The sequence below is a fragment of the Hyperoodon ampullatus genome, assembly GCF_949752795.1.
Source record: "Hyperoodon ampullatus genome assembly, chromosome: X".
Taxonomy (NCBI): domain Eukaryota; kingdom Metazoa; phylum Chordata; class Mammalia; order Artiodactyla; family Ziphiidae; genus Hyperoodon; species Hyperoodon ampullatus.
The window spans coordinates 92551857-92579354 of record NC_136913.1 but is presented as its reverse complement, the minus strand read 5'-3'; the positions used below and the strand labels follow the sequence as shown (position 1 = coordinate 92579354).

Below are 27498 nucleotides of genomic sequence, written 5' to 3'. Positions count from 1 at the left end.
TTAAAGCCCCTGATCTCTCCACTATAGCACACTGCCTCCACTGTGTAACAGCAAAGAAGCCTTTAAAGGGCTTCACATTCCTTGTGAAGAAGATAAATGAAAGAAATAAGAAAAAAACCCCTCAAAGTCAGCTATTACCCAATCTTCAAATCCTTCCTCAACTGTCTACTTACTGTGATTTGGGGAGCTCTTTTATTTATTTATTTTAAAAAAATTTATTTTTGGCTGCGTTGGGTCTTCGTTGCTGTGCGTGGGCTTTCTCTAGTTGCGGTGAGCAGGGGCTACTCTTTGTTGTAGCACGCAGGCTCAGTACCTTTGGCTCACAGGCTCTAGAGCTCAGCCTCAGTAGTTGTGGCGCACGGGCTCAGTAGCTGTGGCTTGCAGGCTCTAGAACTCAGGCTCAGTAGTTGTGGCGCACGGGCTTAGTTGCTCCACATCACGTTGGATCTTCCCAGACCAGGGCTCGAACCCGTGTCTCCTGCATTGGCAGGTGGATTCTTAACTACTGCGCCACCAGGGAAGACCTGGAAAGCTCTTTTAAACAGGTATTTTATATCAATAAACTCTACCCACCTCCTTCCCAGTCCTAAGAGATACCTGGTCTAAGAATATTTGGCAGAGTAGAAGATTGATTCAAAGCATCTTGGTTTTTCGCCAATTTTCTTAACAGAAGCTTAATGCTATTAGTCTATTCAAAAGCTGGGATGGTTCTAGTCACTGAAGAATTTCAGCTGTATAGTTATTTTGGTTCTGAGTGACACTTTAAGTGGACTGAAAATGAAGAGTCAGGTCAATTCTTATCCTATATTACAATGTTCAATTTTTAAATTACAGTGAACTCAAAGATATTTTACCTAGTTCATCTGTGAATTTATATCAAACTAAGTAAAATAAATGTTTTAGTCTGGTTATTTGTCACCTGGGTTTTGGTCCCACAGCATTCAGCTTTTAGTTTAACTGAAACCCACATGAATAACACTAGGCACGTAGTCAAACCTAATTACTTGATGGTGGGGGTAGGGGGCTGATTGGGGTATGTAAAAGCAAGAAAAGAGGGTAGATATAAGCAAACTATATTTCCCTGCTCTTAAGTCACCACTTTTTTTTTAAATTTATTTTTGGCTCTGTTGGGTCTTCATTGCTGTGCACAGGCTTTCTCTAGTTGCGTTGAGTGCGGGCTACTCTTTGTTGTGGTGTGCGGGCTTCGCACTGTGGTGGCTTCTCTTGTTGCGGAGCACGGGCTCTAGGCATGCGGGCTTCAGTAGTTATAGCACGCAGGCTCAGTAGTTATGGCGCACGGGCTTAGTTGCTCCACAACATGTGGGATCTTCCCAGCCCAGGGCTTGAACCCAGGTCCCCTGCATTGGCAGGCGGATTCTTAACCACTGTGCCACCAGGAAAGTCCCTCACCACTTTTTTAAAATAAAAATTTTCATAAAAATTTGGCTCGGAGTTTATAAAACAGAATACTTAAAATCAAGGATTATAGTAAGAGGATTCTTTTCTTCAGATACATTCCTGTGAACAAAATCAAAGTTTGAGTGATGTGACTGTTTAGATATATGAGAACTGAGAGAAATCTACTTTTTTCCCCAGCAAAACCTAGGCATGGAATCACTGTATTGTACACCTGAAACTAATATAATACTGTATGTCAATTATACTTCAATTAAAAAAGATAAAGCCAAAAAAATCCTCTGTATAATATTTGAATGAGAGTATTCCTAAAGGAAAGAGGAGGTGCAGCTTACAGAACAGCTTCCCATAAGTCTATGGAACTACAGAAATAGGAGTACAGACCATTTACATGAAGGTGATCCCTGTGAACAATGTGAGGAAATGCACTGTAAGGAAGAGCAGTCAGAAAAGGGGGAATTTACCCTAGGAGATAGGTTATGACTCAGATTATAGCATTTTTCAAAGAAACACAATCAAAACCTTTATTAGAGTAAGTGAATATTTTAAAAAATCCCGACAGACCCATTGTAAGAGCTTCCTTTTGTCCAGTGAGAAAGTCAGAGAAGGACTATAAAACCAGGTCCTACTCAGACGAGAATTTGCTTATTCTGCTCTTCTTATACAAGAGCCAAAGCAGTGGTTTTGTAAAGGGCTCTAAATCTCAAATTCAGGCAGGAATAGATACATACAAATGCACCAACTACAAATATGTATATATTGATAGTGGTGCAGTATGAAGACACCTGGTAAGTCTTCCAGTTAATTTCATATACTAGGACAGTAGAGAAAATTTAATGTAACCAGAAATGCTTCAGATATTTTTTAGTCATGCTTTAAGTTCAAGGACAAATTTTAAGATATTAATGTAGCTAAGTTCTTCCTCATCTGAGACCACACAGGAGTGCTATCTCTTTGGCATCAAACTATAAGGACATGTGTGACATATCTCTGCCCAGGAAGCCAATTTGAGTCTCAGGATCTGAGGCTCAGATGGGGGACTGGTCACTAGATAATTCTGCTAGCAGTTGGCCATGCTGCTCCAAACTCAGGACCCCAACAACAAAACCAGGTGCATATTATTTATCCTGATTGTTGCTCCAGATGTGTATAACAAAATCATCAATCACTAACATAAAGAACACTTTGACTCATTTATTTTGTAACTGGAAGTCTGTACCTTTTAATCTCCCTCACCTATTTCTCTCCTCTCCCCACTGTCCCCCACCTCTGGCAACCACCTGTTTGTTCTCTGTATCTATGACTCTGTTTCTATTTGGTTATGTTTGTTCATTTGTTTTGTTCTTTAGATTCCACATATAAGTGAAATCATACAGTATTTGTCTTTCTCTGCCTGACTTATTTCACTTAGCATAATATCTTCTAGATCCATTCATGTTGTCACAAATGGTTAAGATTTCATTCTTTTTTATGGCTGAGTAATATTCCACTGTATACAGGGAGATAAAGAGGCACAAATTTCAGTTACAAAATGAGTCAGTTGCTTCATTTGCAAATATTTTCTCCCATTCTGAGGGTTGTCTTTTGGTCTTGTTTATGGTTTCCTTTGCTGTGCAAAAGCTTTGAAGTTTCATTAGGTCCCATTTGTTTATCTTTGTTTTTATTTCCATTTCTCTAGGAGGTGGGTCCAAAAGGATCTTGCTGTGATTTATGTCATAGAGTGTTCTACCTATGTTTTCCTCTAAGAGTTTGATAGTTTCTGGCCTTACATTTAAGTCTTTAATCCATTTTGAGCTTATTTTTGTGTATGGTGTTAGGGAATGATCTAATCTCAAACTTTTACATGTCCCTGTCCAGTTTTCCCAGCACCACTTATTGAAGAGGCTGTCCTTTCTCCACTGTACATTCCTGCCTCCTTTATCAAAGATAAGTTGGCCATATGTGCGTGGGTTTATCTCTGGGCTTTCTATCCTGATCCACTGATCTATCTTTCTGTTTTTATGCCAGTACCACACTGTCTTAATTACAATAGCCCGGAGCTGGAAACAACCTAAGTGTCCATCATCAGATGAATGGATAAAGAAGATGTGGCACATATATACAATGGAATATTACTCAGCCATAAAAAGAAACGAAACTGAGCTATTTGTAATGAGGTGGATAGACCTAGAGTCTGTCATACAGAGTGAAGTAAGTCAGAAAGAGAAAGACAAATACCGTATGCTAACACATATATACAGAATTAAAAAGAAATGTCATGAAGAACCTAGGGGTAAAACGGGAATAAAGACACAGACCTACTTGAGAATGGACTTGAGGATATGGGGAGGGGGAAGGCTAAGCTGTGACAAAGCGAAAGAGAGGCATGGACATATATACACTACCAAACGTAAGGTAGATAGATAGAGGGAAGCAGCCGCAGAGCACAGGGAGATCAGCTCGGTGCTTTGTGACCGCCTGGAGGGGTGGGAAGGGGAGGGTGGGAGGGAGGGAGATGCATGAGGGAAGGGATGTGGGAACAGATGTATATGTATGACTGATTCACTTTGTTATAAAGCAGAAACTAATAAAAATAAATAAATAAATACATACATTGAAAAAAAAATTAAAAAAATAAATGAGTCACCAGTATGAAATGCACAGTGTGTGGAATATGGTCAATAATTATGTAATATCTTTTTATGGTAACAAATGACAACTAGACAATCATGGCGATCATTTTCAAATGCACAGAAATATTGAATCACTGTGTTACATACCAGGAACTAACATAGCATTGTAGGTCAATTATATTTCAAAAACAAACAAACTTGGGACTTCCCTGGCTGTCCAATGGTTAAGACTCCATGCTTCCACTGCAGGGGGCACAGGTTCGATCACTGGTCGGGGAACTAAAATCCCACATGCCGTATGGCACAGGCAAAAACCAACCAAACAAACAAACTTACAGAAAAAGAGATCAGATTTGTGACTACCAGAGGCGGATGGTGGGGGAAGGGGGAATTAGATGAAGGTAGTCAAAAGCTACAAACTTGCAATTATAAGATAAGTAAGTACTAGGGATATAATGTACAACATGACAAGTATAATTAACACTGCTATATATTATAAATGAAAGTTATTAAGAGAGTAAATCCTAGGAGTTCTCATCACAAGGGAAAAAAATATTTGTTTCTCTTTCTTTAATGTGTATCTACACGAGACGATGGATGTTCCCTAAACCTACTGTGTTAATCATTTCAGGATGTATGTAAGTCAAATCATTGTGTTGTACACCTTAAACTTATACAGTGCTATATGTCAATTATATCTCAATAAAACTGGAAGAAAACAGAAAAGCAAACAAAACAAAACAAACAAAATAAAACCATCTTGACGGCCATAACCCAGGGTTGGCCAAAGGCCAAGCATGGTTTCCTGGGAGACTTGCAAGGAGTAAGCAGCTAGATCTACTGTGCTGTCTCTTTCCTTACAATCTACTCTCACTCTCAATCATAGTCTTTTTAACAACAAAACAGTCATTTTGGGCTTTTACAATTAGTACAGCATTTATACATAAGGTAAGCAAGAACAACATAACCATATCTAATACTTGCAGAAGGCAATGAAGGATGAAAATAGACTCAAAGAAATAATTATTCCAATCTATAAGACCATTTAAAACATCTTTCTATTGATGTACCAACTTAATTATCTCTTTACTCCCTTGATCTATGGCCACTTGAACTTTGGGATAAACTTGTACAGAGCTATTTAAAGTAATGAACTATATCTAATTCTTCCTCAGGCCAGTCACTCTCCATTGGTATCACATCCTGGGGAGGTTTTAGTTCAGCTTCCCAATACATTTCATTATCATAAGATGTATTTATATAAGGCAGTTGAACCTTACCAACAATACCAGTATTACACCATATCACGGTGTGGTTATGATACAGTTTCATCTGGTTACAAAAGAAGTCAGGATGTATCACAGAAGTGTTTATTAAATCTTCCTAGAAGAAATTGTTCTTTGCCCACATACCAGATATTATTATGGACAAGTGTTACCACCAGTGGTGATGATTCTGTCATTTCTAGGTTCCATGTTAGCTGAGGACAAAGTCAATCATTTGTCTCAACTCACACTATTATACAGTTTTCCCATTGACTGTTATGCAGCTAGGCTGTCTCCTCCCATGGGGAATACACGGGTATCATTCAGTATTATTCTTATTCCTATAACTCATCTTATTTTGGTCCATCCTTTGGCAGAGGTGAGTCAGAGATCAGCAATGTAAGTTACAATTTCACCCAGAAAATTTCCATAAGTTTGTGGCTCTGCATGTGTCTCAAAGATGCTCTTCCTGAGGCTTCCCTGGTGGTGCACTGGTTGACAGTCTGCCTGCCAATGCAGGGGACACGGGTTTGAGCCTTGGTCTGGGAGGATCCCACATGCTGTGGAGCGACTGGGCCCGTGAGCCACAACTACTGAGCCTGCGCGTCTGGAGCCTGTGCCCCGCAACAAGAGAGGCTGCGACAGTGAAAGGCCCACACACCGCGATGAAGAGTGGTCCCCGCTTGCCGCAACTTGCCGCAAGGGAAAGCCCTCGCACAGAAACGAAGACCCAACACAGCCAAAAATCAAAATAAATAAATAAATTTATTTTTTTTTTAAAAAAGATGCTCTTCCTGAACTTCCATAAGTAAAAATGGAAGGTCATTACCCCATGACTACTTGGGTCCCCATTTGGACTAAAATAGTTAACAGACCCTGTTGTGTCAGAGTATACGCTCTTTCCAAGTGTTGAGTGCTAACATTCTCTAGCATTATGTATTGGGTCTGTGTGACCATATTACTAAGTCTTTATCATCTTTCCAAGTGGATTCCCATTCTTTTCTCTGCTCTTGGAAGATGATTCCTACCAATCTATTTCAGAGAGTAACTTCTTTTCTTCTGAAAGACCGTTTTCATTAAAAGTAAATTCAGCTTGTTCCATTATATGAAGGCCAGCTTCTCTTTCACCTAGAGCCCTGTTTTGTTTCACTGGCCAATGTTTAATCCAACACATACCTTATTTCCACTGAGTACTGACTGCTTGAGTAAGGTTAAGGTACATGCACTATATCCCAAAAATGCTGGGTGTCCCATGCCAGAGTCAAGTGTATAATGGTGACTCCCAAACTCAGTTCAGTTTGAGCATGCCAGAAGGTTTTCCATAATCTTCATTGTCTTAGGTTAGGGTTGTTCCCAGTGAAGACATTAATCCACCATATAATGCCTAATATGTTATTTTCATTCACAACCCATTGATATTTTTCATCTTGCTTAAAAGCTTTCCATCCACAAAAACAGCGATGATGTGTGTTCTGACACATCATACTATGGAATGTCAGGCATACGACCACTAAATGCTGTCCATTATAATTGGGCATTATGGTCATCAAAATTTATGGTTATACATTTATCAGTTTGCCTGACATTATCTACTATGTGTCATAATGGTTCAGAGGGAAGACATTCCTGAATATTCTAATGAATTTTAACAAAGGTAAATTTTCATTACTCAGTTTCAGTACTATTTTTACCAGCAAAATGGGGATAATGCAGTTAAATATTTAGTGATAGTTATAACCATCATATGCATCAAGCTTTCTGTTTTAAAAATAAGAAGTCAGGAAAATTAAATACCATGTAAATGACATTTCAGCACTCTCAAGTATATATAAGCAAAAGCGATTATCAGTCATATATTTAATCCTTTAGTCACCAAAGGATAAACAGATATAACCCATTAAGGAGTGAAAAATGTCCTCTCAAAAGCCTTCTCTAAAAGGTGAGAAGTTTTTTAATTTTTAAATTTAATATTTTTATACAGCAGGTTCCTATTAGTGATCAATTTTATACATATCAATGTATACATGTCAATCCCAATCGCCCAATTCATCACACACACACCCACCCCCCCACCACTTTCCCATCTTGGTGTCCATACATTTGTTCTCTACATCTGTGTCTCAATTTCTGCCCTGCAAACTGGTTCATCTGTACCCTTTTTCTAGGTTCCACATATACGCGTTAATATACGATATTTGTTGTTCTCTTTCTGACGTACTTCACCCTGTATGACAGTCTCTAGATCCATCCACGTCTCTACAAATGACCCAATTTCATTTCTTTTTATGGCTGAGTAATATCCCATTGTATATATGTACCACATCTTCTTTATCCATTTATCTGTCGATGGGCATTTAGGTTGCTTCCATGACCTGGCTATTGTAAATAGTGCTGCAATGAACATTGTGGTGCATGTGTCTTTTTGAATTATGGTTTTCTCTGGGTATATGCCCAGCAGTGAGATTGCTGGATTATATGGTAATTCTATTTTTAGTTTTTTAAGGAATCTCCATACTGTTCTCCATAGTGACTGTATCAATTTACATTCCCACCAACAGTGCAAGAGGGTTCCCTTTTCTCCACACCCTCTCCAGCATTTGTTGTTTGTAGATTTTCTGATGATGGCCATTCTAACTGGTGTGAGGTGATACCTCATTGTAGTTTTGATTTGCATTTCTCTAATAATTAGTGATGTTGAGCAGCTTTTCATGTGCTTCTTGGCCATCTGTATGTCTTCTTTGGAGAAATGTCTATTTAGGTCTTCTGCCCATTTTTGGATTGGATTGTTTGTTTTTTTAATATTGAGCTGCATGAACTGTTTATATATTTTGGAGATTAATCCTTTGTCCATTGATTTGTTTGCAAATAGTTTCTCCCATTCTGAGGGCTGTCTTTTCATCTTGTTTATGGTTTCCTTTGCTGTGCAAAAGCTTTTAAGTTTCATTAGGTCCCATTTGTTTATTTTTGCTTTTATTTCCATTACTCTAGAAGTATATATATATATATGGGTCTTGTTTTTGTATCCATTCAGCAAGCCTGTGTCTTTTGGTTGGAGCATTTAATCCATTCATGTTTAAGGTAATTATCGAAATGTATGTTCCTATGACCATTTTCTTAATTGTTTTGGGTTTGTTTTTGTAGGTCCTTTTCCTCTCTTGTGTTTCCCACTTAGAGAAGTTCCTTTAGCATTTGTTGTAGAGCTGGTTTGGTGGTGCTGAATTCTCTTCGCTTTTGCTTGTCTGTAAAGCTTTCGATTTCTCCATCGAATCTGAATGAGATCCTTGCCGGGTAGAGTAATCTTGGTTGTAGGTTCTTCCCTTTCATCACTTCAAGTATATCATGCCACTCCCTTCTGGCTTGTACAGTTAACAGCTGAGAAATCAGCTGTTAACCTTATGGGAGTTCCCTTGTATGTTATTTGTCATTTTTCCCTTGCTGCTTTCAATAATTTTTCTTTGTCTTTAATTTCTGCCAATTTGATCACTATGTGTCTTGGCGTGTTTCTCCTTGGGTTTATCCTGTATGTGACTCGCTGTGCTTCCTGGACTTGGGGTGGCTATTTCCTTTCCCATGTTAGGGACGTTTTCAACTATAATCTCTTCAAATATTTTCTCTGGTCCTTTCTCTCTTCTTCTTCTGGGACCCCTATAATGCGAATGTTGTTGTGTTTAATGTTGTCCCAGAGGTCTCTTAGGCTGTCTTCATTTATTTTCATTCTTTTTTCTTTATTCTGTTCTGCAGCAGTGAATTCCACCCTTCTGTCTTCCAGGTCACTTATCCGTTCTTCTGCCTCAGTTATTCTGCTATTGATTCCTTCTAGTGTAGTTTTCATTTCAGTTATTGTATTGTTCATCTCTGTTTGTTTGTTCTTTAATTCTTCTAGGTCTTTGTTAAACATTTCTTGCATCTTCTCGATCTTTGCCTCCATTCTTTTTCCAAGGTCCTGGATCATCTTCACTATCATTATTCTGAATTCTTTTTCTGGAAGGTTGCCTATCTCCACTTCATGTACTTTTTTTTCTGGGGTTTTATCTTGTTCCTTCATCTGGTAGATAGCCCTCAGCCTTTTCATCTTGTCTATCTTTCTGTGAATGTAGTTTTTGTTCCACAGGCTGCAGGATTGTAGTTCTTCCTTCTGCTGTGTGCCCTCTGGTGGATGAGGCTATCTAAGAGGCTTGTGCAAGCTTCCTGATGGGAGGGACTGGTGGTGGGTAGAGCTGGGTGTTGCTCTGGTGGGCAGAGCTCAGTAAAACTTTAATCCGCTTGACTGCTGATGGGTGGGGCTGGGTTCCCTCCCTGTTGGTTGTTTGGCCTGAGGCAACCCAACACTGGAGCCAACCTGGGCTCTTTGGTGGGGCTAATGGCAGACTCTGGGAGGGCTCACACCAAGGAGTACTTCCCAGAACTTCTGCCGCCAGTGTCCTTGTCCCCACAGTGAGCCACAGCCACTGCCCGCCTCTGCAGGAGACCCTCCAACACTAGCAGGTAGGTCTGGTTCAGTCTCCTATGGGGTCACTGCTCCTTCCCCTGGTTCCCGATACACACACTACTCTGTGTGTGCCCTGGAGGAGTGGAGTATCTGTTTCCCCCAGTCCTGTCTAAGTCCTGCAGTCAAATCCCACTAGCCTTCAAAGTCTGATTCTCTAGGAATTCCTCCTCCTGTTGCCGGACCCCAGGTTGGGAAGCCGGACGTGGGGCTCAGAACCTTCACTCCAGTGGGTGGACTTCTGTGGTGTAAGTGTTCTCCAGTTTGTGAGTCACCCACCCAGCAGTTATGGGATTTGATCTTACTGTGACTACGCCCCTCCTACTGTCTCACTGTGGCTTCTCCTTTGTCTTTGGATGTGGGGTATCTTTTTTGGTGAGTTCCAGTGTCTTCCTGTCAATGATTGTCCAGCAGCTAGTTGTGATTCTGGTGTTCTCACAAGAGGGAGTGAGAGCACGTCCTTCTACTCTGCCATCTTGGTTCAGTGCTGGTGAGGTGAGAAGTTTTAATGCTATTCTTAACCATGTGTACAGAAGTTGATTTTCTTAAGATATATTATAAACTATGAACATTACTTGAGTGATGAGACCAGAGTCAAATATCCAGTGGAGCTTGTGCAACACCAGACAGTTCTTTATAAACTGTATTACTTGCTTATGGGGTTTAATGCCACATTAATAGATTTAATATAGCATTTTTAGTACAGAAATACATACCCCACCATGAACATGCACAAACCAAACACTCTTGTCACTGTAACTATAAACTTTGAACCAAACACTCTTGTCATTGTAACTATAACGTTTGAATAGTTCGTCATACTGGATACCAATTTCTTTCCAACTTCAGAGATAAAATCAGTACAATATACAAATGCCAAATATTAACACAGTGTGAAACTATTGAATGGCCTGGCACAGGAATTTTAAACATCCTTTTGACCACAGCTAGTAACGGGCTGAACCTGCCACCAATGTGATAAGCTGCTTCTCTAAGGAGAAGTACAGAAGTCAATTAACTTTAAACATTGAGATAGTCATCACTCATTACCACATGCTGGTGTCTAAATCTTTACAAAGGTTTTATAATAAGATTTCAATTTTTCATCTATTCCCAAATTTAATTAACCTTCTTGCCATATAGAAATTCTCACTGCTTCCCTACTCTGAAATAAATTGGGTTCATCTTTGCTTATTCGAGATAGAGTGCATGAAGTGGCCAGAATTTCACTGCCTTTGGAGGAACTTCTCAGTACATACAAAATACAATCTGGCCTCCACTATATGATCAGCTGAAAGCCTTAAATCCCTACTAATCATTCTGGAGAAGTGGCACACCACTCTGCTGTTGTGTTGAGAATTCTAGAGAGGGAGAGGAGGTTAAGAAATGACGGTGGCATGGACCAGGGTGGAAGCAATGGGAGTGGTGAGAAGTAATCGGATTCTGGATATATAATGAAGGTAGAAAACAACAGGACTTGCTGATGGAGGTTACACGGGAAGTGAGAGAAAGAGAAGAATAAAGAATTTACTCCAAGGTTTCTGGCCTGGGGTCAAGAGAAGTTCTTCTGAAAATGGAAGCAATTAATAGCATGTTTGGGTGTCTACAGCAACAGAAGACAAGGCAGAGGATATCAGGTATAGAAACAGATGTAGATAGATGGGTACATGAGGTGGAAGCTTGTGGAAGTACTCTTGATTACTTCAATTTTCTCAGTGGAATAAGATCCAAAATACAAGTTGAGAGTAAAGCTGGAGGACGTGTTGGAGGTTTAAGGAGAAAGGAATAGGAATATGTATGATTAGTAACCTAGGAAAGGAGAGGAAATGGCTAAGAAAACATGGCATGATTGTTGGGCAGCAGTAAGCAAACTCACTCTGAGTTTGTGATCATAAATTTAAAAATGAGATTAGCCTGTATAGATACTAATGTTTTTCTCCTACTTCAGCTAAGCAAAGAACTGGCATAGAGTAGGTGGGAAGTAGGATTTAATCAGGGTTGGGTTTTGACAGCAAGTTAACAAAGAGAGAGAAGGGCCAAGGAAACTGAAGACGTATGGATGGGAGTAGCCATGGAAGTTAAGCTGGGTATGGAAGAGAAGTGAGGATATAAGAGGAATGAGGGGCACTTTAAATGTGGTAGGATCAATGCCATATAACCAGAATTTCTTCCCTGTTCAATGATGCTTTGGTATTTTTGTTCTATTATTTCTGTACTTTGTACCTGTTTATACAACAGTTGTTAAAATATGGGAGAGATTATGAATATGTGACTCTGTTTGGAGCCTAGTACTATATGATGCACAATTAGATCTTTAAACTTGCCTACTCATGACATTCAGCCTAGTCTCTCTTCCCAGCCCTGCCCTCAAATGCAAATGCACACACATACAGGCACACACTTACATGTAAAATAACAGTGGTTACCTTTGGGTGGTGACTACAGTTTTGTTGTTGTTGTTATATGCAGTTTTGGGTGAAGGTTTTTTCTCTTGTACTTTCTAGTTTCTAAATTTTCTATATTGCATATGAAATGCTTTTGTAATTTAGAAAAAATGTATAAAGGAACATATGTATTTACACCCATATATACTTAAATGCTGGCTGTGCTCCCTAATGAGGTATTAGAAGACTTAACCAGGCAGGATTAAGGCCATAGACAAATTTCAGAAAATAAGAGATTTCAGAGGATAGAAGGTGACACACTTTTAAAAACTACCAGTTTTCACAAAACATATGCATGGATCATTGTCCAGCAAGTGAAGAATATTAAAATGCATGACACTGAATCTACAATTAGAACAGTAAAATATTATTAAATTGGAAGAAAGGGCCATTACAAACCTGCTTCCTGCTTTGAGCTCTCGCATTCCGTAATCTTCGAGCAGAATAAAAGATAAAATAGCCCACAGTTGCTGCCGTAATAATAAAAAAGGACACAGAAACGAAGAAAATTGAATAGTGATTCACCCAAGGGCCATGTTTTTTCCCTACTTCAATGACCATTGTTACTTGTATGCCTCTTTGAATAGACTGTAGAATTTTTGTGCCTTTCAGATTGCCAATCATGATTGCAACAATGTCTCCTGCACCTGTAAAAGAAAAGGAATTCAGTTTTAGTTTGGTAAAGCATTCTTAGTATAAAAATCCAGCTAAAATGATTTTAAATGACACTCAATGAGAAAAAGGAAGGACATTCATTCAATTAACATTTATTGGGCACATATGCATATGTAAGTTATAGGGAATATAAACATGCTGAGACTTGGTTACTGACCTTAAGGAACTCATAGTTTAGTAAGGAAGCTATGATATATAACAAATACCTCTCCTCCCCTCAGGTTTGCCACCTATAATTCAAAAGTATTGGGTTTGGGACTCAATTTGCCTCTTACATGAAGGCTTTCTTAAAGAGAAGTAGTCACCTGGATGGTATGGAATTCTCCTAGAGAATCTGAGATTTGAGAAAGACAAAACAATTTAACTATATGTTTCCCAATTTATGAAGTGATAGACTATCTCATGAGCTTGCTACTAAAATGTATAAGGATCTACATATCAGGATTAGTAATTTGAGACAAATAATGATTACAAGCCCAATGGACAACCTATATATATGTCCATGTGCCATTTTTCTATGTCCTCAAGAGCAATATAAAATTTGGGGCTTCCCTGGTGGTGCAGTGGTTGAGAGTCCACCTGCCGATGCAGGAGATATAGGTTCGTGCCCCGGTCCGGGAAGATCCCACCTGCTGCGGAGCGGCTGGGCCCGTGAGCCATGGCTGCTGGGCCTGTGCGTCTGGAGCCTGTGCTCCGCAACGGGAGAGGCCACAACAGTGAGAGGCCCATGTACCGCAAAAAAAATTAATTAATTAATTAAATAAATAAAATAAAATTTGTCCAAGATGCTCTAAGGTTTTGCATGGACCTAATCAGGTTAGCAATGAATATAACATGTAAAATTGATAGAAATGTGTTTCTATTCAACTGCAACTAAAGTCAAGTCTGAAATCAGACTAAACTTATTACTTAGTCTAATCATCTATAAGTCTTAGTCTAAAGGCCAAATCTCTATAACATCTCCCACTTTACCGACTTTATAAATCTTGTGATAAAAATAAAGAACAGATATTATCTTTCCCAGTGGTGTGTGAATGTTAGATTACTCTCACCATTCCAATGCTTATCACAGTTTATATTCCTTCTAGTTTAAATGACCTGAGACCAATAATCTTTGAAGAGAATAGAGTTCTTTGAATGTTAATAGCATTCACATTTTCAATGGATCAAATCAAGAGTACAAACCTTAAATGGCAATGTATATAGCAGAATTATTATGCAAGTAATCCCTTAAATTTATGGCCCCCAGTGGCCAAAGTCTACGAAAGATCAAGATCCTCTTCTCACTTGAAGTTACTAATTCAAAAAATATATTCATAGGGTATTATTAGAGATCCTTAAAGTTCCAAAAGACATTATTTTTACATATGACAGCCATTTAGTTAAACCCTTTTATATAACTTTGCTGATTCATTTGCCATTACTCAGTTTGGTAACACTGACGACTCACTCTCTTCCCATTTACATGAGGAAAATCTCAGAAGCAATGGGAAGTGAAGGAGGCTGAAATGTCTTCTTTGCATCTCTTTCCTCTATCAGTATATAATGCAAATAGTCCTAAAGAACTGGCTATTTTGCAAGAGAGAGGCTCATTTTTCTCTTTATTTGGGGGCTTTACATTTCTAGCTTTGGCACTAAAAGCACAGAAATTATTTCGATTCTCTTTTGTCACTATTTGGCTTTTCTCTACAAGCCATCTATCAGGAAAATTTCTGGTTATAAAGTTTTGATTAATTATATAACCTAGCGTTCATTTCTGATATTGTAACCTGAATAATCTTTGAAAGCATAGATCATTCTAAAAATGAGGTTTTGGAATATATGATAATTTTAAAGATTTCTTTTTAAATCACAGATGTATCCTTCTAAATGTTTTTGACTAACAGAAGTAAGTTTTCATTCTTTTAGAAGATATGAGGTGGGTGGCAGGGCTGGATGCTCAGGAACATACTGACCATTGTGGTCAAGTGGAGATTAAAAAACAAGGATAGTCAAGAAATATACATTGTCTACACATAAGGAACAATGCTGTGCCTCAATCGCCCCAATTCATATTCATATATGCTATATGTAGTCCAATCTATTGAATTAGCTTTCTAATCATATAAAAGACCTATTTCTAAGCATTATTATATATCTCCTCCTCCTTACACCCTTGCAACTATTTAAAAACTGCTCCCCCTCCACTGTTCCCGATCACACTTAATGGCATCACAACCCTCTGGTCACCGGGTTTAGTAACCTCAGAATCACATTTGAATACTCACTGCTAACCTAGTCAGTCATGTAGATAATACTTCCTTGGCATCTCCCATTATCAGATCCTCTGTTCCATTCCTGTTGCCCTGTAATGTAGGCCCTCATAATTTCCTTGCCTGAGCTACTTCAGTAACCTCCTAACCGGTCACTCTAACTCCAATTTTCCCCCTTCCCTTAAAGTTTCATCAGCCTTCCTGGTTGAAATTTGTCATCACTTGGTTGGATCATGCCTCTTCCCTACTCAAAAGTCTTTAGTGGCTCCTTATTACTCATTAAGTTTCTGACTTCTTGGCCTAGCATTTAAAGCCTTACATGATCTGGTCCCAAGCCAACTTTTCCAGTTTGATGTACCTCCACTACACCCCCATCTCATGAACACTTAGATCCAGCCACATGGGATTGGCTAATGTGACTCTTCATAACTTTCCTTTTGCTCATTCTGTTCTCTCAGCCTAAAATGCTCTACATCTGCTCTGACACTCCACCTTCCTTCTCTGCCTGTCTATGTGTTACTCAAGTCCCAGCTCAAATGCTGCCTCCTGTGTTATTTTCCCGAGTTCCAAGTGTGAATGTAAATGTTCCCTCTTTGCTCCTCTGTTACCCCCTCTCTAAAGAACATTTTAAGGGCAGAGACTGTCTTTTAATTAACTACAGTAACGCCTTCCTTTATCTGGTATTGTCAGAGAATTAGGTATTCCATATAAGTTAAATTCCCAAGTAACAAAAAGTTTTACACAAATACTTAATTTCAACAATTTTGAACGGACATTTTAAAAAGTCATCCATACAGCCCTATTTTCCTAACTAGGATATACTGATTATGATTTACTATTGATAGTGGATCATCTTTGTAAGCCATTATTTAATACAGTAGTTATTTGTCCCCAAACTGTTATGATTTTTCACCAAAGTCACAGGCTTGGAAAGCTGGAATGGACCTTAGATATCATCCAGTCTGACTCTTTTTTTAAAATTTATTTACTTTATTTATTTATTTTTTGGCTGTGTTGGGTCTTCGTTGCTGTGCGTGGGCTTTCTCTAGTTGCAGTGAGCAGAGGCTACTCTTTGTTGCAGCGCGTGGGCTTCTCTTGTTGCAGAGCATGGGCTCTAGGCGCGTGGGCTTCAGTAGTTGGTGGCACGCAGGCTCTAGAGCTCAGGCTTAGTAGTTGTGGCACAGGGGCTTAGTTGCTCTGCGACATGTGGGATCTTTCTGGACCAGGGCTCAAACCCATGTCCCCTGCATTGGCAGGCGGATTCTCAACCACTACACCACCAGAGAAGCCCCTCTGACTCATTTCTGAGTTCTCACTTTGGGTAATTTTCTTTGGGGCAGAGAGGTTGTCACTTGTTGCTTCTAGCAGCATCTCCCCCCTCTTTCTAATTTTATACATCTAATCTACTGTCAGCTCTGAAAAGTCAATCAAGCTTGGATCTAAACAAAGAATAAAACAGGCTCCCAGAGACAGCTTGAGGGCTTCAGTGCAAGTACCACCCTCTGATATTTAGTTTGGTTGCTCAGTGACATTTTTGTTTACTTCCTGAACCCTGGCTATGTTCTGGATAACTGAAATTGCCCGATAAGATTCATCTGTAAACTAGACCCTATCCTAAGTGCTTTACCTGTATTAACATATTTAATCCTTACATCAACCCTATAAGGTAGGCATTGCCATTATCCCATTAGAGATAAGACTGACTAACTTGCCTAGGATAACACAAGCTAATTCGTGCAGAACTGGTATCTGAACCCAGGCAGTTTGGCTTCAGTGCCTCTGCTCTTCACCACCATTCTACATCAGTTCTCTATCTTCAATGAAACCTAAAGCTATTATTTGACTGTAAAAAATGAAAATTAAATAGGTACATTCGGGATGGGGAGTGGTAAATGTTTAACAACTGGCTCTTGGGGTAGGTGGAAGAAGCCTTGATTTGTAGTGTGTGCCAATTTCCATGGTATAAATACTACTCCCATGGCCATATGAATGTAGAGTTTGGGAAAATATGGGTACAATTGGCTGAGTCAGATGACTCCAGTGCACCACTGGACATTACAGAGTCAAAACTTAAATACAAGTAGTATACAATTCAAAACTTATAACGAAATTACTTTGCTTATTCGTTTCACTTATTCATACCTACTTTAAAAAGCCAAAGTTCATGTACAGTCCCAAGTAAAATTTGTTTTTCTATTTGCTATTGTTAAAAACACAAAATATGTACCCTAAAACTTCAAAGAAGAACAATCAGACTTCTTTTTGTGGAACGGAAAAAAAATCTTTTTCTGACTGGGGCGTGTGAGTGAGAGTGTGTGAGTGTGTGTGTGTGTGTGTGTGTGTGTGTGTTTTGCTACAGTGGGCATGCCGAGCCTTTTTCTCCCTTAAGCTTTCTTCCTGTCCTTAAAATATTGGAGATTCAAGGGGCTGTTATGCTTCAGCTAATTCCAAACCTCTCAAATTAAAATTAATGACTTTGAAAGTGATCTTTTCAAAGCATCACAAAACATATTCTGTATAAAAAGTTAGCCATTTATTATAAGAAACACAGATGTGGTCGTATTCAGAACTTGTTTTGAATGTTTAATTTCTCTGATTTCTGGTGTGTTGAGGAATAGAAACTTGAAGGGAACTTTGAAATTGCACACAAAGCCCAGAAGTTTTTCTCATCTTAAATAAGATTTAGAAAATGCGAAGAATGACATTTTTTCAAAGGGATGATTAAAATACAATCTTTTGCCTATTTGGAAGGATGAAGTATTGCTATTCCCTTCCTGGAGAAACTCAAAGCACTTCTTCAGTGATTATAAGAATTGATCTTCTGTGAAGACAGGAGTTCAGACACTCAAGAAAGCAAGCTCAGTTAACAGAAACCTAACCTGTATCACTGAATCTATGTTCTTTATGCTGCAGAATTTTGCATATCGGTTTACTCTCTCACAGTAGTACAATAACGTATTAAAAGGAAATAGTTTTAACAATCTTTAAAATTATTGCTATTTCCTTAAACCATTATTACAGTTGATCTTTTTTTTTAACAGTTTGGCAGTTTCTTTCTTGTTTTTTTTAATAAATTTATTTATCTATTTATTTTTGGCTGCGTTGGGTCTTCGTTGCTGCGTGCGGGCTTTCTCTAGTTGCGGCGAGTGGGGGCTACTGTTCATTGTGGTGTGCGGGCTTCTCATTGTGGTGGCTTCTCTTGTTGCGGAGCACGGGCTCTAGGTGTGCGGGCTTCAGTAGTTGTGCCTCGTGGGCTCTAGAGCGCAGGCTCAGTAGTTGTGGCTTGTGGGCTCTAGAGCACAGGCTCAGTAGTCGTGGCGCACAGGCTTAGTTGCTCCGTGGCATGTGGGATCTTCCCGGACCAGGGCTCGAACCCGTGTCCCCTGCATTGGCAGGCAGATTCTTAACCACTGAGCCACCAGGGAAGCCCCTTACAGTTGACCTTTAAAACCAATGTTGATGTACTAATACATAGGCTCTTATACAAGGTGTCAAGCTTTTCATTTTTCTATCCAAAATATTGCTACAACAACTATCTCATTTGGAAAGTACCAGGCTTAAGAAACCAAATATGGGTTGTACAGCTCAGCTGGTTAAAACATGGTGCTAATAAGATCAAGGCTATTCAATTAATCTTCTTGTGGATCAGTTATACAGAAGAGAGTACCTCTAAACTCATTAAGTATTTTGTAAGTATCTATACACATGCCAGACACTGTGCTAGGCCTTGAGGCTACAGAAAAGAATAAAATATAGTCCCTGCCCTCTAGGCACTTGCAAATGTCTCCTATATATTAGCCATTCACCACTAGGAATATGAACTAAGCCAGCGAAATGAATTGTACATATCCATTTTCATGGCCAGGAGTAGAAAAAAAGGATTTCCAAATCACATTCCGAACTGATACTGGGTTAGAATAGGTTCCTATATAAAAAAGACAACTTAATTTCCTTCAATGTCCAGTAATTTGTAATATAACAAACTGTACTTGTTTTGATATTTCTGAACTTGGTAGTGCTCTTTATTTAAAAATTGGTAACCAGAAACAGACTAGAGTTTGAGGGAGGGAAGAAGTATCACGTGGCAAAAATAACCCTGAAGTGGGAATCAGACCACTGGGTTGCAGCTTTTGCCTGAAGGAAGCAGGGCTGTACTAAGCTTCTAAAATCAATTCTGGCAAAGGAATACGACTACATCTCTCCTGCTATCCTTATGGAATTTTCAAACAGCTATTAATTTCATTGTTTTTGCAAAAATCATAGCACCCATTCCCACCAAAAAGAAAAGAAAGATCTTTAACATGTTAAAAATGTCTGATGAGGAAAACTGATCATTAATTGGACAACAAACCTTTATGGCCTAAACCCTGATCACAGAACAGCTGTCATTTCAGGATTTGAATCTCTCCAAATCTGTACTTGGTTTCAAGGATTTATTCATAAACTTTTAAAATGTCTTTATTGGAGTATAATTGCTTTACAATGCCATGTTAGTTTCTGCTGTACAACAAAGTGAATCAGCTATATGTATACATATATCCCCATATCCCCCTCTTTCATCTCCCTCCCATCCTCCCTATCCCACTCCTCTAGGTTGTCACAAAGCATGGAGCTGATCTCCCTGTGCTATGCAAATACATAAATTTTAATGCTTTGTATCTGATAAATTTTCAGAGTTGAAAAGCAAAAAATAAATAAATAACAAGCTGTCATTTTTAAAATTCTAGTGTATTAACACCACTTTATAATTAACAATTTAATGGTCAAGAATAGCTAATCTGGGCCCTTGTTGCTTAAACACATGTTCCTGGGTCCAGCAGAACTTTAACGACATTTATCTTGATAGGATCATTGTAGCAGTCACTCAATTCTACAGGGAATCCTTGAACTTCCCACTTAACGTTAACATTAACAACATTCTATGGCTCAAGTTTTTCATATTCTATGGCTCAAGTTTTTCACATTCTCACTCTGCAATCTAGAGTATTTTGGGAGAAGGGACAGATTAGGAATAGATAATAATTAAGCAGAAGAGGAAATTCAGACTCCAATTTCAAATGTTCAACAGTGAATAAAGGTTTTGGCATGTGCCTATCTTGGGAGCAAAGGTAATAAAATAGGCCATAGCAACTCTTGCTACTGTTATTCAATATTATTCAATTAAAATATCATTCAATTATAATTAATATAAATAAAGCTTATCTATCCTCAGCACTACTGGCAAAAAGTACTTTATAGTTATTATTCATAATATATAGAAATTTGACCCTAGGATCCTGCTGGTGACCAACCCCATTCATTTCTTTCAAAAAAACTAATGATATTATGGTTTTGGTCTAATCTTATTTATTTGTGAACACAGACAAATTCATTGAATAAATTATTTATCAAGTACAAACCATGTAGTGAGCTCTGTGCTTCTGGATCTCCCCCCCCCCGCTACATTTTAATATTAACATGTCAAAATGTAAAATAAAGTCTAAAATATTTTATAATATATGAAATATCCTAAGCATATGGATGGCATATTTACAGCACCTTGGCATTCAAACACAAAATACAAGGAGGTGAGGAAAGCTGTTCTAGTATCTATTTCAACCAGTTTTCAACTTTTAATATTAGAAAGAAGTATTCACAATGAGCGACTTACAAATAATAAGGGCAATTGAAAGCCAAAGTAGCTCTTCTAAAAATAAGCTCACATTCAATACTGCCCAACATTCTGATGATACAATGGGGTCACCACTTCTGAATTCACTTGTATCTGGAATGAACAAGATCTAGGTGTGACAAATTCCAACATAATTCTCTAACAAATATTTCCTCCATTAGAAAATCTGGAACCAATTGAAGTGAACTTCTAAATATTCGTTTTGTCCACAGCAGCTTTTAAAGGTTCAGTTCCCCCCACCCCCTCCCTCATAGCCCAAACTCTTTGAGCAACTGGGGAAGGTCAATGTATTTCAAACAGGGATATCAAAGCTCCCCAGACCAAGCAGTCCTAAGTGGGATTTTTTTTAAACCAGTAAAAAAAAAAAATATATATATATATATATCTAAACTTTTAAGCCAGACTAGCCTCTCTTTATTCAAATTCCTGTTTTGTGACAACTTGTTTTTTTGCCCCCTATTGGTTATTGCCAGTCACCAATGAACCAAATTTAGTTTCTTAAATTGACTACTTCATGGCAGCTCTCTGGATGAAAAAAAAAATAGCTTTATCATTGCACCTCAACAAACAAATATACAAATGATTTCTTAAAAGTATCTGGAAATATATGTCTGTGGTTTACTGGGAACCAGACAAATCAGCATTGCACATCCCTTTAATATGTTATGCTCCTAACTAGTCTTTAGGTAAATTCTAGTCTATAGCAGAATATGAAATAGGCGTTAGTACAGGTTGCCTGTTGGTTAAAGCAATGGTTCTTAACTTTTTGTACTGTTACAAATCATCTTTTTGAGGGAGGGGTGGTGGCAGTGAAGATGACCAAAATCACCTTCTATTATTAGCATCCTTTTAAGCCAACAAATGAAACAGAAGCACACAGCCATGGGTAGTTCAGCAAGTTGCCTTTCTTTCTGCCCTGTACCCCCAGGTTTTGAAGGTAATACTACATTAGGGAATGGGTCACAGATTTGATATGGCACCAAAAAAAATCTCAGGAGCTGGAACCCTCAGGAAACAGCATATTAAAGACACTAGGAGATTAGAAACCATGCTGTTCTAAAGGTCACAGATGAATAATTTGTGGATGACATGTCATATTCACAGATAAACAATTCTTAGAATTATTATTAAAAAACCTAGTCCTGCCAGGCCTCTTCTGATTTCCACAAGTGGTAATGTTTAGCACATTGTTAAGAACCCAAGGGCTAGATCAGCATTTCTCCAAGTTTCTAGACTTGGGACTCCTTTATACTCTTTAAAGTTATTGAAGACTCCAAAGAACTTTTGTTTATGTAGATTATTTCTATTCATATTAATCATACTAGAAATTAACAGAGAAATTTTACATTTATTTATTCATTCATTTAAAATAACGGCTGGGGCTTCTCTGGTGGTGCAGTGGTTGAGAGTCCGCCTGCCGATGCAGGGGACACGGGTTCGTGCCCCAGTCCGGGAAGATCCCACATGCCGCGGAGCGGCTGGGCCCGTGGGCCATGGCCGCTGAGCCTGAGCGTCCGGAGTTGGTGCTCCACAACGGGAGAGGCCACAACAGTGAGAGGCCTGCGTACCGCAAAAAATAAAAAATAATGAAATAACGGCTGTAAATATATGTTAATGTAATTAACTTCTTTTAATCAAAAATAACTATTTTCCCAAAAAACGTAATAAGAGTGGCATTGTCATTTGTGCAAACCTCTTTAATGTCAGATTTAATAGAAGACAGTTGGATCTTCATATCTGCTTCTGCACTAGATCTACTGTGAACTGTTTTTCTGGTTGAAGTATATGAAGGTAAATCTGTACTCACACAGATATGTAATTAGAAGATTGAGGAGTGTTTAATAGGTCTTCCAAACACCCAAGGCTGAATAACCATTGTTTGTTGGTAGTTCTTTCAAGTTAAAAAGGAGTTGCTTAGGGCTTCCCTGGTGGCGCAGTGGTTGAGAGTCCGCCTGCCAATGCAGGGGACGCAGGTTCGTGCCCAGGTCTGGGAAGATCCTACATGCTGCGGAGCGGCTGGGCCCGTGAGCCATGGCCGCTGAGCCTGCGTGTCTGGAGCCTGTGCCTCCGCAAGGGGAGAGGCCACAACAGTGAGAAGCCTGCGTACCGCAAAAAAAAAAAAAAAAAAAAAAAAGGAGTTGCTTGGAGAAAACAGCTAGTTCAGCTCACATCTCAGTCATATAAGTGCTTTGTGCCTACTTCCCATTTCACCACACAGAATGGGCAAAAAAAAAAAAAAAAGTTGTGTATGACAGAGTAGAGATTTAATAAAATTACTTATTCTTACTGCTACATCAAGGACATTCCTAAGTGAAACTGGCATTTTCTTTTTACTGTAAATGCATGGAGGTATAGTATACAACATAGTTTGGTGTTTCTGTCTTAACTGGTCCTAAGGTGCCAGCAGCTTTTCCCCACTGTTGTTTTTATACCATCCGTGTAAATGTCAACACAGTGAATTCTGCAAATAATGTCTACGTATTACTGTGAAAATAGTTTTGACCTCATGGGCCCCTGAAAGAATCTCAGGGACCAGTGCTCTAAGATCATATTTTGAAAACTGTCGGGCTAGATCAATGATCCTCAAACTTTAATATGCATGAGAATTACCTGGGAAACTTGTTAAAACATTGAACTCCCTGGGCCCCATTCCCTAATTCAGTATGTCTGGGGTGGGGCTTGGAAATCTGCAGTTTAACAAGTTCTGTGGGTTCTTTCGCTGCATGTGGTCGATGGCCCATACTTTCAGAAGTATCGGGCTGGAGTTTGATTATAGTTTGATGTTATGGTCAAGGAGTTTCAAGATAGCGGTCTAGTCACTCTAGCCAGATCAATGCCAATCCTTTACCCTGCATAGAAAAACTCTGCCAATAGACTTATTTTTTGAAAATTAGCCACATAATAAACAGGCCCATTTCTTTTCTGTTATAATACTGCTTCATTGTCACCATTGTCTTTCACCAAAATCACTGTAACAACCTCCTAACTGGTTTCCACACCACCAGTCTCAGTCTTCCAATTCATTCCCCTTACAGCTACTGGATAAATTTTTCTAAATGGGAAAAATGTTCATGTAATTCCTTTGCCAGAGGCCTTTAAAGAGCTCTTTGCCAAAGGCCCTTAACTGGTCTCCATAAAGCTCTGTAGCTTTATTCACTTACAGAATAAAGTTCAACCTCCTTTTATAAGATCCTTACTCATCTGCGTTAGACAGGTTTTACACTGTCAAGTGCAGGCTTCCCTTGAGGTTATCTGGTTTACTTGAGTTTCACTAAACTATGGATTCTTTCACGTTAGGGACTGGGTCTTTCACCACTGTAACTACAATGTCTAACAGAGTGCCTGGCACGTAACACATGTCAAATAAATATTTGATGAATGCAATTTTAAGTGTGCTATATTTAGTGGTAATTTGAATCTTGATTGAATCTGAAAACAAATTCATTCTTTAAAGATAATTGTGAACAGAGTCTAAAATGTGCCTCCTCCCTGCATTCAAAGATGGCATTTCTTCAAGACTGTTTGCTTATAAGCAAGGACATAGTATCTATACACGGGTAACAAATTAAATACTAATCCTACTCTGCAAACCCTGGGTTTAGTGTGATGCTTACTGCTACAGTGCTGATCCCACTGAAATCACCATACTGCCAGAGCAGCACTAATGGTGGCAATAATCCCTCTCCAACCTGGGGTTTGAGTCCACTTCAGCTTCACACATACATTCAGGAGCTAGGATGGATGTCATTTTAGCCCCAGTTTCAAGTTAGAACCCAGTTATCCTGGTTCACTAGGAGACTGGTTGTTTGGGCACTTATGAGGAAGTTCAGAGGACATAAAAGAGAAATCTTGAAGCAGTTGGAACAGGTTGAGTGTTTATACAACCTTAAATTTGTGCTGATACTGAGGAAAAGAAAATAATAAGATATGCTATTGCCAGGCCAGGCAGAAATTGTAGTATGTATATTATTTGATTAATAGGGTATTCTGTAATTGTATTAAAATGTTTATGCTAAAGTTTTCTATTGTCATGGCTTTTGTTTTGGAGTAGTAAGATTTCTAGAAACCGAATTCAACATCTGTTGCTGCTATTTATTAATGTTTCCTGGAGGAATGCTAGTCAGTAAACTCCACAGCATCAATGTATTCAACCCTTTGGGATAATAAATTGCACGATATCCAGAGCTATTCAGAATCTGATAAGACTATTTAATGGCTCAAGGTAAAGCAATTACTGATTAACAATATATACACAACAGGTTAAAAATAATCAGATCTCTGTTAGGCAGTAAAAAAGATAAACAGGAGATTTAGGGGTTTCAGGGAAAGAACACTTACACAAATGAATGTTGGAAATTATGGTGCTCTTTTGTCCTTGTAGTCATTGGTTCTGTTTTCCTGTAATGTGAGACCTTGGGAAGGAGAATTCCACTGAATAAATTGCTGCTGCACCCAGGGGGGGAAAATGAGCACAAAACCAGGCCATAGCCTAGGCATAAAATAAAATTCTGACATGGCCTCCATCATGCCACTTTACCCTCAAATTTTCAGATCAGGTGAAACTAGTACAAGAATGTATGGACCTAGAGACTGTCATACAGAGTGAAGTAAGTCAGAAAGAGAAAAACAAATACTGTATGCTAACACATATATATGCAATCTAAAAAAAAAAAAGTTCATGAAGAACCTAGGGGTAAGATGGGAATAAAGACACAGAACTACTAGAGAATGGACTTGAGGATACGGGGAGAGGGAAGGGTAAGCTGGGATGTAGTGAGAGAGTGGCATGGACATATATACACTACCAAACGTAAAATAGATAGCTAGTGGGAAGCAGCCGCATAGCACAGCGAGATCAGCTCGGTGCTTTGTGACCACCTAGAGGGGTGGGATAGGGATGGTGGGAGGGAGGGAGATGCAAGAGGGAAGAGATATGGGGACATATGTATATGTATAACTGATTCACTTTGTTATAAAGCAGAAACTAACACAACACTGTAAAGCAATTATAGTCCAATAAAGATGTTAAAAATTTTTTCAAAATTAAAAAAAAATCATTTGTAAATGAGTTGTTTGGAACTAGAGACAATACATTTTCCCATAGTAATGTTGGTAAACAGTGTCTGAGCTCCCAAATGAGCCCACAGATTATTTCCATGTGGAATGCTTGGAGGACTAAAAACTTCAAAGCAAATATAAGTTATTATTTAACCTATATTTGTAATAAAACTTCTCAGAAAAAAAATCACAGAAATACTTAAAGCAAAAAACAAACAAAAAACATTTTAAATATCTTAAATAGTGGGGCATAAGGAAAATGCATATTTAATCAGGAGGATTACATGGTTAATGGGATATTTCTGTGGAGACTGTGGAACTGAGTTATGGACACATTCAATGTCGTCAGATATTAAAAGCACTGGCTGCTTATAATGTTTAATTTCACTTCAAAAGAAATGGCATCACATAGAAGCTCAAATTTTTTTTGAAAAGGAGGATGGGGTTCAGCGAGAGAGAGAGGTGGGGGGAATATCTAAGGTACAATTAATTAAGCTATGAAAGGGAAAGGAAATGGGTATAAAAGTAGGACACAAAATGTATCCTAAGAGAAAAAGAAGTGGTACAGAAGCTACCCTTGAATTTGACAGTTTCTTGTGCAAACCACCAACTTGTGGAGTTTCACATAGCACAATTGTATTTCAAGGGAAATGCCAATTTTGAAAACAAGTACAGAATGTCCCCAACTTATGATGGTTTGACTTACGATATGTGTGGTATGATACTCTTTCGTGATGCTGGGCAGCAGCAGTCAGCCACGTGACCAATACACTTACCACCATTCTGCACCCAGACAACCATTCTGTTTTTCACTTTCAGTACAGTGTTCAATAAATTACATGAGATGTTCAACACTTTATTATCAAATATGCCCAACTGTAGGCTAATATAAATGTTCTGAGCACATTTAAAGTAGGCCAAGCTAAGCTATGATGTTAGGTTAAGGTGTATTAAATGCATTCTCAACTTACAATATTTTCAACTTATGATTGGTTTATCAGGATGAACCCCCTCATAAGTTGAGGAAGATCTGTAATTCAATTTTCCTGATGTGTTAAATGCAATTTTGATTGAGCTTGTATGTTCTGCATATCATTAATGAAATGTAAAATAAGAACACCACGATTCTCCGCTGCCCTTATTCTCACAAAATCTCTTCCTCTTTTCTAGAATGACAAAAGCTATTGTCATCAGATGAACTCAGTGTGTCATGGGTTAAAACTGCCAATATATTGGATTCTTCTTCCTAAGCTGTTAAATTTAGCACCGATCTTAAAAGTATTGAATAGAATAGATATTGAAGGGGGCTAGTGAAGGGAAGCAGGCCTCTTATGGGAAACAAACAAAAAAACCAAGAAAGGTGAGATATGTGTAAGCGGGGAAAGAAAAAAAACACCACTCATGATACAAAAGGAAGAGAAGAGAAATATTCCATATTAAAATAGAAAAAGTCATTCTTTAAAGTTCTGTAGTGTTCAAGGCTCATTTTACATATGAAGAAACCAGTTAGTGTTAACAGTTAGTCACTAACAATTATGTAAGTTAGATATATTCAAAAGACCAAAGTAATTCTTCTTTAAATTCTCATAATAGTCAGTAAATCATTTCTATTATAAGGT

At 38.5% G+C, this 27498-nt stretch overlaps 1 protein-coding gene across 2 annotated transcripts in view; it reads right to left on the bottom strand.

Annotated features, from left to right (window-relative positions):
* RNF128 (ring finger protein 128) overlaps positions 1 to 27498 on the bottom strand; it is a gene marked incomplete at both ends in the record, with an annotated part of 95102 nt that overhangs the window by 18935 nt on the left and 48669 nt on the right. For both annotated transcript variants that reach the window (XM_079727421.1, XM_079727420.1), the window contains one exon: positions 12623 to 12870. In XM_079727421.1, the coding sequence (XP_079583547.1) occupies positions 12623 to 12870 (248 nt within the window). The remainder of the gene's footprint in view (positions 1 to 12622; positions 12871 to 27498) is intronic.